This window comes from Arachis ipaensis, chromosome B05, assembly GCF_000816755.2.
Source record: "Arachis ipaensis cultivar K30076 chromosome B05, Araip1.1, whole genome shotgun sequence".
NCBI classification, from domain to species: domain Eukaryota; kingdom Viridiplantae; phylum Streptophyta; class Magnoliopsida; order Fabales; family Fabaceae; genus Arachis; species Arachis ipaensis.
Window position 1 is genome coordinate 36,654,995 of NC_029789.2, and position 13,190 is coordinate 36,668,184.

At 36.7% G+C, this 13,190-nt stretch overlaps 1 protein-coding gene across 1 annotated transcript; it reads left to right on the forward strand.

Annotated features, from left to right (window-relative positions):
* Positions 12,660 to 13,112, forward strand: LOC107640535. Its single transcript, XM_016344049.1, has one exon. It carries the CDS (start codon positions 12,660 to 12,662, stop codon positions 13,110 to 13,112), a length of 453 nt encoding a protein of 150 aa, XP_016199535.1.

A 13,190-nucleotide genomic window follows, 5' to 3' on the forward strand; every position in this document is an offset into this window, starting at 1 on the left:
AGTGTTTTCTTCATGTTATTTACTTATGCTTTGACTTTACTCTTGCATCCAGTGTTAGTTGATATGCCCTTTGCTTACATTGCTTTCTCTCTACATGTTGTAGCTAACATGTAGTTGAAAACCCTACTCTTATTTGGCATTAGTCTCCGCCTATGTTCTATTTACTTTGATATCCTTGTCATGAGCCTAATTTTCTTTCTTTTTCTCTCCTTTTAGGCTGGCCATGAAGAAGGGAGCGAAAAAGCTTCTAGATGGGGCGACAAACAAGTCCATTCGCACAACCTTTTGAAGAAACTCAACAGTTGTAGTAACCTGTCCACTTGCACATCTTTGTATGCACCAAGGAAGGTGTAATCTTTAAGTGTGGGGAGGTCGAGACCGACTTCCGTGGGTAATAATTTTCTTCTCCAACACCAATTTTCAATTTTCTTTGTTAAGTTAGTTATTGCATCTGCATGTAGGTTGCATAATAGCTAGAATTTGTACATATTCCACCATTGCTTGCTAGGACTACTTGGTTAGAGTGATGATTTCTTTTCCAAGAAATGATTTTAAGACATTTCACTAATTTGAATAAAATTTTTGTTGAACTTGCTTGAAGAATATATTTTGGAACATGGTTTTAGAGCTAGAACACACAACCTTGTGAGATTTTGAGCTTAATTGATTGGTTGCATCTTATCAACCAATATATTTTGTTTCGGTATGTATTGTTCTCTCTAAGATTGTGATCTTTGTCTTGCTTGATTCTATATTTCCATTGTTTGGTGTATGCATGCATATAAATGATTGAGGCCTTTATTTCACAAAGCTCACATACCCATATGGCCTTACTCTTTCATCATCCTTTGTAAATCAATGTTGAGCCTATTTAACCCCATTTGTTCTTTATTTTACACAGCACTAACTCTAAGCAAAAAATAATGAATGTCCTTGATTTGAATCCTTGGTTAGCTTAGACTAGTGAGAAGAGTGTACATGATTTAAGTGTGGGAAAATTGGGTGGGGAACATTTGGTTTGGGAATTGAGTATGTTATACTTTTTATGAAAAATGTGAAAAAGAGTTGGGCGCATGTTCATACATTCAATGTCTTAAACATATGTATTGATCTCTCATATATAGTACCCACCACAAGAATAAAAGAAAAAAATAATAATAATAATAAAAGAAAAAAAATAATAAAAAGAAGAAAAAGAAAAAAAAGAAAATAAGGTAGCAATAAAAAGGGGACAAAATTCTCCAAAGTAAGTGGTGATAGCAATGCATATGTATTTTACTCAAATTTGGGATGAATGAACATGTGGCAAAAGATAGTCAATGGGTAGTTAGGTTTTGTACTTTTAATTACATGGATTCTTTTAGGTTAGCTAGGAAGTTTAGATTAATCAAGGATTCAAATTTTAGTCCACTTGACCAAATACAATCCTACCTTCACCCTGACCCCATTACAACCCTTGGAAAGACCTCTTGATATGTGTATTCATGCATTAAACATATGTGGATTGTTAGAAGAAGAGCAAGCCTTAGAAAGCAAGATTAGTAGAGAATTGAGAGAATCAATGCAACCCTATACACTTGAGTGACTAGAGCGGATACACATCCGGTGAGGGTTCGATGTTCAATTCCTTGTTCTCGGCTTTCATGAGCTTTCTTCTTGCAAGTCTATTTGTACTTTATTTTGAGATTTGAATTAGTGGAATTCATAAGTCATCATGACTACCTTAGCCCTACTTGGTTATATATGTTCTTGGAGATTGATTTACTTTTAACCAAGTAGGTAGAAACATTTAGTTGCATTCAATAGATAGGTTGCATCGCATGTTGCATTTAATAAATCCTACCATCCCTCTTCATCCCTTTATAGCTTCTCTTGAGCTTAGCATGAGGACATGCTATTGTTTAAGTGTGGGGAAGTTGATAAACCCCATTTTTAGGGTTTATCTTGTGCTTAATTTAGTAGATTTTGTCAATTATTCTCATATTTATTCATACAATTTGCATGGTTTTAAGATTCCTTCCCAATTTTATGCTATGAATGGAAACATGCTTCCAAGGCCTTAAAATCACTAATTTCTGATCCTCTCTTATTACCATTCGATGTCGTGATGTGTTTGTTAAGCGATTTCAGATATTATAGGGCAGGAATGGCTTAGAGGATGGAAAGAAAGCATGAAAAAGTAGAAGAAACACAAGAAAATGAAGATTTGAGAAGCTGATGCCGACGCGCACGCATGGACGACGCGTGCGCATGATCGCGCCATACTCTGAGCGGCGCGTACGCGTGACATAACGCGTACGCGTGACCATTGCATCTTTAAAGCGACGCGAATGCATGGCTGACGCGAATACGTGACGAGCGGCACGTGCCTCATTAAAGAGAAATCGCTGGGGCCTGAGGGGATTTCTGAGCTGACTTTTGGCCCAGTTTCGAGCCCAGTATGCAGATAAGAGGCTGGGAGTGAAGGAGGATACGGGGGATGACCATTCATACACTTTAGTTTTAGTTTAGATGTAGAATTCTAGAGAGAGAGGCTCTCTCATCTCTCTAGATTAGGGTTCGTAGTTTTCTTCCTTTTAGATCTAGATCTCATTCTTCCTTTGCTTTAGTTTTTCTTTTACTTTTATTTGTTCTAGCATTTTACTTCTTTTGTTAATTCCTTTATTTTGTTAATTTTAGTTCATGCACTCTTTTGTTGATTTCAATTCTCTTTTAATGCAATTTATGATTTCCATGTCTTTTTATATTTGCCTTTATTTCTATTGTTGATTTCTTACCTTGATTAGTTATAGCTTCCTTTAATTCTTGCAATTGAAGATGTTTACTTTTATTGCCCTCTATGTGTTTGATGAAATGCTTCTTTTAGTCATCAGTTAGATTTTTCTCCTCTTGGCTTGGGTTGAGTAATTGGAGACTCTTGAGTTATCAAACTCTTTTGCTGATTGATAATTGAAAGTTGCTCATTGAGTTAAATGCCACTAAAGCTAGTCTTTCCTTCTGATTTGACTAGACTTGTGGACTCAAGTTAATTGTATCCACTTGACTTTCCTTCATAGTTAGTGGTTAACTAAGTGGGAGCAATGGACAATTCTTGTCACAATTGATGATGATAATGAGGATAGGACTTCTAGTTCTCATTCCTTGCAAAGAGCTTTCTTAGCTATTAGTTTATTTCTTTTGCCATTTATATTTCTTGTTCCTTATTATAAAAACCCCAAAACATTCCTTCGTAGCCAATAATAAAGCACTTCATTATGATTCCTAGGGAGAACGACCCGAGATTAATACTCTCGGTTATTTTTATTGGGGTTGAACTAGTGACAACTGATGAAGAGATTTTTGATGGTTTAGAATTTCCTCAAATGAATGAATTCTCGTTGTGAAGTATAGTTTCCAAACCAATCAAGAATTCTTTCATACAAAAATTTTGGTTGTCACAATTAACAAACCCCAAATGAAAATTAACCGGAGTATTTAGACTCCGAGTCGTCTCACAAGGAATTGCAATGAAGCGGTCAATTATTGGCTATGAAGTGGGGTAAGGGGATTTTGGTTTATAAGAGGGGCAAGAAATTAAATGTGCAATAAAGGTAAATCAAGCAAACAATTAAAGAAAGCAAATAATAAAGAGAGAGAGACATTCATGGTAAGGATTGAGAATATAGGCTTTCTATCCTAGTCATACAATGATTAATTTATCTTATCTAGTCAACTCCAACATTGGAAGAAGGTATCATATTATCTTCCATGAGAGAAAGTCAAACAAGACTAATTAATCATATCATAAATATAAACAAGAATTTATCTTATTACGTCATCTCCAACATTGGAAGAAGGTATCATATTATCTTCCATGAGAGAAAGTCTAATAAGACTAGCTAATCTCAATCCAAAAGTCCTAATCAACTTACTAATTAAATTAGCAAAAGATTAGCGTCAATGGAAACAATATTAGCTAACAACTCTAGATCACCAACATAAGTTGGGTTTTCATGACTCAAGATCACCTAATTACTCTTTTCAAGCCAAGAATGCTCAAAATCTACTATAACATCCTTCCAAGCATTTTATCAAACACTTGGAAGGCATACAATGAAAGCATAGTAAAAGTGCAAGAAATATAAATCTACCAACTACTAATTGCAAGAAAAGTAAATCACAACTCAAATCAACATCAAAAGAACATCAAACATCAAATCTCATTAAAGAAAAATCCAAATCCAACAAGTGTTCATCAATCACAAAAAGATGCTCAAAAGAGAAATTAACAAGAGAATCAAGAAGATTACATCACTAGAGCATGGAAATGTAGAATAAACAAGATGAAAGCAAGAAATTAAACATGGATCTATGATAATCTAACCTAAACCTAACCTAATTCTAGAGAGAAGAGGGAGCTTCTCTCTCTAGAAACTAACCTACATGTTGCTAATGCTACAAACAATTGCTCCCCCTTTGTCCAAGCTTGAATTCTGCATGAAATAGCATTAGAAATGAGTTGGGTTGGGCCTAAAGTGCTTCAGAAATCGCTGGGGGTGATTTCACATTAGTGGGCCATGTGCTCAATCAGCACGCACGTGTACATGGCACGTGCGCGCCCCTTAACACGAAGCAACATATGGTAAATTTTATATCATTTCAAAGCCACGGATGTTAGCTTTCCAACGCAACTAGAACCGCCTCATTTGGACTTCTGTAGCTCAAGTTATGGTCGATTGAATGCGAAGAGGTCGGACTTGACAGCTTTACGGTTTCTTCATTTCTTCATGAGTTCTCCCACTTTTTCATGCTTTTCTCCTCACTTCTTCCATCCAATACTTGCCCTATGAACCTAAAATCACTCAAAAAATACATCAAGGCATCGAATAGAATTAAAGTGAATCAAAATTACCAATTTTAGGGCCTAAAAAGCATGTTTTTACATTTAAGTACAATTCAATGGAGAATTACAAAATCATGCTATTTTATTGAATAAATGTGAGAAAAGGTGATAAAATCTCCCAAAATAAGCATAAGATAAATCACGAAATTAGGGTTTATCAAATCTCCCCACACTTAAACTAAGCATATCCTCATGCTAAAATCAAGAAAGAAGCAAAGGGACATCAACATTTATTCAATGCAAACTAACTACATGCAACCTATCTATATGCAATCTATCTACATGAATGCATCCTCTTAGTCAAAATAAATCAATTTCCGAAAAAACATATTTAAGTACAAGGACTAAAGCCATAGCAGTCAAATCAAACCCACAATTGAATTGAATTATTAAAAAGATTTTACAAACTTGCAAGAAAAGAGATGATCATGGGTGGAAACATGTAATTGAGCAATCGAACCCTCATCGGATATGTATCCGCTCTAGTCACTCAAGTGTATGGGATTAATTCATTCAATTCTCCCCTAATCATGTTTTCCAAGATTTGTTTTTCATCTAACAATCAACAATTATTTTATGCATGCATACAAATATCATAAGGACTTCCCATAGGTTGTAATGGGGTTAGGGTCAAGGTAGAATGCATATGGTCAAGTGGGCTTGAGATTTGAATCTTTGATTAACTTAAACATCCCACCTAACCTATGACAACCTATACAATTCTAAACAAACCTAACTACCCATTCTTCACTTTTTCACACACTCATGCATTCTCTTTTTTATCACCACCCATATGCATTGACTTTTATTAAACCTTGCTTTGGGGCATTTTGTCCCCTTTTTATTGCAATTCTTTTTATTAAGTATAAAAAAACAAATTCGTTGTATATACATTCGAACTACTGTTGGTCATATTTCTTTTTATCGAGAAATCGAAGAAGCTATACAAGGTTTTTTATATCCATTAGGCGTTATGTGTGCATGTTCCGGAAAGAACACAAGTCCTTCAAAATTCAAGGCTGTCTCAAAAAAAGTAGGCATACGCCTTACAAAAAGTTCACGCCCCTCTTTATCTCTAAAGATAGGATGTCCTAACCAACCGACGGCTATTCCATCTCCATTATCCATTGAGCCCGGCGCTTTCGCATTAATAGGTTTCATGTTACGTCAATTTGAACTTGCTCGATCTGTTCAATTGCGCCCTTATAATGCAATCGCATTCTCTGGTCCAATTGCTGTTTTGAAGAACATGAAATTTCACCTTAACGACGAGACCTATTATCATTTTTCGCATGTCCTCGGAAGTTTAGAGTAGGTGAAAATTCACCCAATTTATGGCCTACCATACGATCTGTTATATAAATAGGTAAATGTTCTTTTCTATATATTTTCTTTTTTTTATTTTTGTTTTTTTCTCATTTTTTTCTCTTTTCAAACTAAAATGTATACAAGAACATCAATGCATATGGTTTACACATGATTAATACATGAGTATGTTCCCAATTCCCAAGATTCTCAACACAAATACAAAAACACACTTTTATCTCTACCCAATGTTCCCAACTCTCCCAAAATCAAATGATAAACACTCTCACTAGCCTAAGCTAATCAAAGATCCAAATTAAGGGATATTTATTGTTTTCCACCTAGGCTTGTAATGTGCTACAATTAAGAACAAATGGGTTAAGCATAGGCTCAAGATTGGCTAACAATGGAAGATAAAAGGTAGGCTATATGGTTAAGTGAGCTATTTGAACAATGGCCTCAATCATATAAATGTATGTATACATAAAATAATGGACATAAAGAATCAAACAAATCAAGGATTACAATCATAGGAAGAGAATAATGCACACAAGAATGAAAATAAGTGGTTATATGATGTAACCACACAATTAAGACTCAAAACTTACATGCTTGTGTTCTCAGCTCAAGACATGATCCACAAAGTATATAATTCAAGCAAGTTCTAAAAAAAATTTTCAATTAATTGGGGTGGGGTGCCCTATAGATAAAATCCTTGGAAAATATCATGATTTTGACTAAGCTTAATATATACATATGCAAAATAAGAAAATGCAACTAAAAATCCTAAAATGAAATGCAAAAGTGTTGGGAATAGAAACTTGTCACCTAAAAATGTCGAGCGGTCGGACGACCTCCCCACACTTAAAAGTTTGCACCGTCCTCGGTGCACTCAAAGATGAGCAAGGGGGTACGGCGACTTTCCGAGTTGCTACCTTCTGCTGGTAGGTCAATCGGTGTTGCGTGTTCTTCCTTCCACTTCCATTTTTGCTTGTGGTGCATCGATCATGAAAAATAAAATAAACACCGTAAGATGAGAAAATACAAAAGGGAGAATCGGGTATTGTTGGAATGAGGTAAATCACCAGAATTGAGTGGGTGAATTGGTGTGACATTGATGAAAAATAGGTGTGTGGGTTCTAAAATTGCGCGCGATTTAGAACACACACACACATACTAGTATAAAAAAAACTATGTCACATTTACACAAAATAAAACATGCACTTCACTCATTCTAGTGTGCTTGAGATATTTTAAAAGACTTGTAGGTTAAGGCAACCAAACAAGTAGTGAAGAAGCATAAAAGCATTCAAGCAAAAATCAAGCAATTGTGAAATTGGATAATGCATGGACATTGATTGATGTGTAGGTAGACTTAGTGAACAAAATAGTATATAAAACTCACACAATAATCAATGACACATATTGAAGTTGTTGCAACACCTAAGTGACATAGAGGTGAAACACAGGGATGCTATGGGACTTAGGAAAAAGAAGATAGAATTGGAAATCAATCACATAGCAAGCGTGGCCCACAAAGCTTTACAAAGCTCAAAAATATGTCACTAGGTAAGCTTTCGATCCAATTTCACAATTCTACAATCTCAATGCATGAAATAAGTGATGTGAATAAGGGTAAACCATAAACAAGCATCACCTAAAAAAATGCAATGAGAATATACAATTGCCTAACAATGGATGATGAATGCATGGTGGCCAAAACATGCAATTCAAAGAGTTAAGATGCATGAAGGCAACGTAACATGTACTTGGTATTCACAAATGTTCAACATGAAAATTCAAGACCAAGTAATAAATTGTAACCTCAACAAAGGAATCCAACAATGACAATAACAACAATGATGTTAAACTAACATCCCATTAGTAATAAGCAGCAGTAAATGGTAAACAAGATTAGTAATCCAACACTTATAATGGAAAACAAAAATTAGACTAACTAACTAACAAAAAGAAATGGTGTTATATGATGCTTGGTAGTGTCGGATGATGTTTGAAGGGTGGAAAGAAAAGAGAAGAAAGAAAGAAATGGAAAGAGGAGAAGAGAAGAAGGTGAGTGAAACAAGGCAATCCACGTGTGCGCGTCATGTGTGCGTAAGCGTGGATTGATGAAAACGGAAGCGACGCGTACGCGTACAGCGCGTGTACGCGTGCATGGCAAAGCAGAGAGTCGACGCGGATTCGCAAGGTACGCGTTCGCGTGCCCTGGGGCACCAAGTTGGCACACTTCAGGCACAACTCTCGGGTGAATGTATGGGAAGTGGAAAAATTCAATCCATGCGTATGCGTACATCGCGCGTCCGGGTGGATGGCCGAAATTGCTTGATTCACGCGTACGCGTGGAGTGTGCGTGCACGTGGGTGGTGCTCTATTTTTCAAAATTTTTCTATGCTTTTGCACCAAACCAAGCATTCCAAACCTCCAAACAACTACCAAAACATCATAAAACCTTATTTAACCTACTAGACTCCCAATTAAACTCAACTAATCAAACAAAACATGAAATTAAACTTATTTTACCAATATGTACAAAAGGGAAAGATGAAAAGATGTTACCATGGTGGGGTGTCTCCCACCTAGCACTTTTGTTTATTGTCCTTAAGTTGGACTTATGGGGAGCTCTTCATCAAGGTGGCTTGTGCTTGAATCCATCATTGAATATCCACCAATGTTTGGACTTCCATTGTGCTTCATCATTCAAAGTTAATAACTCCAAGTTTTAATGGAGTTCTTCACAAACCATAGGCTCCCAAAGTTGATCTTCCTTGTGCGATCCGGGATCCCACACTTTTTTTTCACACCCGTCCTTGAGTTGATCATGGTGGTTTCCTCTGGGTGGCAAAAGAGATGAATTCTCATGAAAGTACCAAACTATCCTCCTAGACCCATCCAATTGAGCACTAGCCCAACCCTTGCTCTTCGAAGCTTCAACCATAATGAGCCTTGATTTGCAACGCCAACCACTAAACATCCTCCTCTTACGCTTCATCCCACAAAGCATCCTAAGTTGGCCATCCGTTTCAAACAAACCATATTCAAGTGGGATAATAAAGATAATAGAAATGAGTTTCACCTGCTCAAATGAAGGTGTAGATGGCAATCTAGGCAAAGGTGATTCCAAAGGTCTTGACAAGGCGTATTCAATTCCCATCCTCCTTTTTCTAAGGACCTACACCTCTTCACAAGATCTCTTAATTTCAATCATTTGTTCGACAATTTTATCTAAACATTTTTCCTTACTCAAATCACAAATGGGAGGACAAGAAAGATTTACCTCCACATTGCCTTCCATCTCCTTGGGAGAAGGTTCTTCATGCTCAAAGAATTCTTCACCACTAAGATTTGATGCTTGATCTTCATCACCAAGGGGACTCAATTCTTGCTCCATCCCATCCAATTCTTCATAAGAGATATGCCTTGGAGGTTGTGCACATTCCTCCTTAGCATCAAATCCAATCATCTTGGAGGGGTTTTCTTCAATCCTAGACTCCCAAGGTGGTTCCGCATCTCCTAAGTCTTCAACCACTTCTTCCTCTTCTTTAATAATCTCTACTTCCTCCTCTTGTTGCATTTCTTGCTTTAACTCCTCTTCTTCTCCTTGGAGCTTCAAGTTCACTCCGTCACTAAGCTTCTTCGTTGCTTCTCCACATTCCACAATGAAAGTGCCTTGATCGCATAGGCTTAGGCAGGATTAGACTATGTTGGCAATGGCTTCTACCATGATGGCAATTTTTGCTCTTAACTCCTCAAAATTCTTTTCATCCTCCTCGTATTGCCTTAAGATATGAGATTCAAGATCCCTTAATTCTAGCATAGAGGCTTCATCGGGGGGTGATGGTGGAAGAGAGGGTTCATTGTTTGAGGGGAAGGTATTATAGTCGGAAGGTGGTTGTGGCGAAAAGTAGAATTCATCTTGTGGTTGAAAATTTGCATGCGTTGGAGGTGGTTCTACTTGGTAATAGTATGGAGGGGGTGACTCTTGAAAATATTGATGTTGGAGTGGTGGTGGCTCTATACGTGATTCATATGGCTCATATGGTTGTTGGTGGGATGGATATGCATTAGGGTCATATGAAGATGGTTGGTGAAAGGTGGCTTGTGAGTATGGTTGATGGTTATGTTGGGGATATGGCTCATAGGCATATGGTGGTGGTTCTTGAAAGTCACAAGAGGATTCACCATAGCCATTGGATTGATATACATCATAGAATGGCTCCTCTTCATAGTGCATTGGTAGAGGTTGTTGCCATGAGGATTGATCATATGCATATGGCTCCTCCCACCTTTGATTGTCCCATCCTTGATACACATCCTCATTGAAGCTCTCATTTCCTACAACATAGTTAGAACCAAACTCATAGCCAAAGTGAGAATTCATGATAGCAAAGAAAATGAAAACAAAATCAAATAAGAAGCAAGAAAATTAAATCTTAAAACTAGCAAAAACTAACAAAGAACCAAAAGGTAGACCTATTTACAATATTCACATATATACAATAACCAATAACATAACACTATTGCAACTCCCCGGCAACGGCGCCATTTTGATGAAGAGATTTTTGACGGTTTAGAATTTCCTCAAATGAATGAATTCTCGTTGTGAAGTATAGTTTCCAAACCAATCAAGAATCCTTTCATACAAAAATTTTGGTTGTCACAATTAACAAACCCCAAATGAAAATTAACCGGAGTATTTAGACTCCGGATCGTCTCACAAGGAATTGCAATGAAGCTGTCAATTATTGGCTACGAAGTGGGTAAGGGGGTTTTGGTTTATAAGAGGGGCAAGAAATTAAATGTGCAATAAAGGTAAATCAAGCAAACAATTAAAGGAAGCAAATAATAAAGAGAGAGAGACATTCATAGCAAGGATTGAGAATATAAGCTTTCTATCCTAGTCATACAATGATTAATTTATCTTATCTAGTCAACTCCAACATTGGAAGAAGGTATCATATTATCTTCCATGAGAGAAAGTCAAACAAGACTAATTAATTAATCATATCACAAATATAAACAAGAATTTATCTTATTACGTCATCTCCAACATTGGAAGAAGGTATCATATTATCTTCCATGAGAGAAAGTCTAATAAGACTAGCTAATCTCAATTCAAAAGTCCTAATTAGCTTACTAATTAAATTAGCAAAATATTAGCTAACAACTCTAGATCACCAACATAAGTTGGGTTTTCATGACTCAAGATCACCTAATTACTCTTTCCAAGCCAAGAATGCTCAAAATCTACTCTAACATCCTTCCAAGCATTTTATCAAACACTTAGAAGGCATACAATGAAAGCATAGTAAAAGTACAAGAAATATAAATCTACCAACTACTAATTGCAAGAAAAGTAAATCACAACTCAAATCAACATCAAAAGAACATCGAACATCAAATCTCATTAAAGAAAAATCCAAATCCAACAAGTGTTCATCAATCACAAAAAGATGCTCAAAAGAGAAATTAACAAGAGAATCAAGAAGGTTACATCACTAGAGCATGGAAATGTAGAAGAAACAAGATGAAAGCAAGAAATTAAACATGGATCTATGATAATCTAACCTAAACCTAACCTAATTCTAGAGAAAAGAGGGAGCTTCTCTCTCTAGAAACTAACCTACATGTTGCTAATGTTACAAACAATTGCTCCTCCTTTGCCCAAGCTTAAATTCTGCATGAAATAGCATTAGAAATGAGTTGGGTTGGGCCCAAAGTGCTTCAGAAATCGCTGGGGGCGATTTCACATTAGTGGGCCACGTGCTCAATCGGCGCGCACGCATACATGACGCGTGCACACCCCTTAACGCAAAGCAACATATGGCAAATTTTATATCATTTCGAAGCCTCAGATGTTAGCTTTCCAACGCAACTAGAACCGTCTCATTTGGATCTCTATAGCTCAAGTTATGGTCGATTGAATGCGAAGAGGTCGGACTTGACAACTTTACGGTTCCTTCATTTCTTCATGAGTTCTCCCACTTTGTATGCTTTTCTCCTCACTTCTTCCATCCAATACTTGCCCTATGAACCTAAAATCACTCAACAAATACATCAAGGTATCGAATGGAATTAAAGTGAATCAAAATTACCAATTTTATGGCCTAAAAAGCATGTTTTCACATTTAAGTACAATTCAAGGGAGAATTACAAAACCATGCTATTTTATTGAATAAATGTGAGAAAAGGTGATAAAATCTCCCAAAATAAGCATAAGATAAATCAACAACCATATTAAATTTGATTTGAGGATTCATTGTTGGTTTAGAACTATACTTGCAACGTAATTATTTTTTGTGAAATTATTTACCGACAATTTTCTTCTATCATTATTCACCAAATTTGAGCGTGGGCTGAGGAATTCCTAAAAGTGGTTAAGAGCAATTTAAATCCGCAAAGTATATAAGCTATTGGCGACTGCCTTGTAGGTTGGTCTCGACTGGATGAAGAGTATATGAAGTTGAATGGTGATGGTTCCTGGTATACTCAGAGAAGTAACGCTGCGTGTAGGGGAGTGTTCAGAGATTCGGCTGGGAGGTTCTTGAAAGGATACTCCTGCAATTTGGACAATTGTTCAATTATGCACACAGAGCTGTGGGCAATCATATACGGGCTGAACATTGCTACAACGAACGGCTACCAAAACCTTATTGTGGAGTCTGACTCGGCTGCTGCTATCATCTTCATCAATCATGGATGTTCCCCAACTCATCCATGTGCAGCATTGATTCAGGACATCCGTAACTTGGCTGCACGCATTCAACAAAGCTCTTGGAGGCATTCGCTTCATGAAGCAAACTCGGTGGCAGATCTTCTTGTCAAGAAGGGACAAGACCCCCCCTTGGATTACACCTCTTTGACAGTGCCCCCACGGACATTAGCTATGCTCTGCTGTGTGACTGCTTAGGGACCCTCAGAATTAGAGGGTCTTAGTATAATTTTTAAAAATATAATAAAAATAATAAAAAATTTTATAATTTTTGAA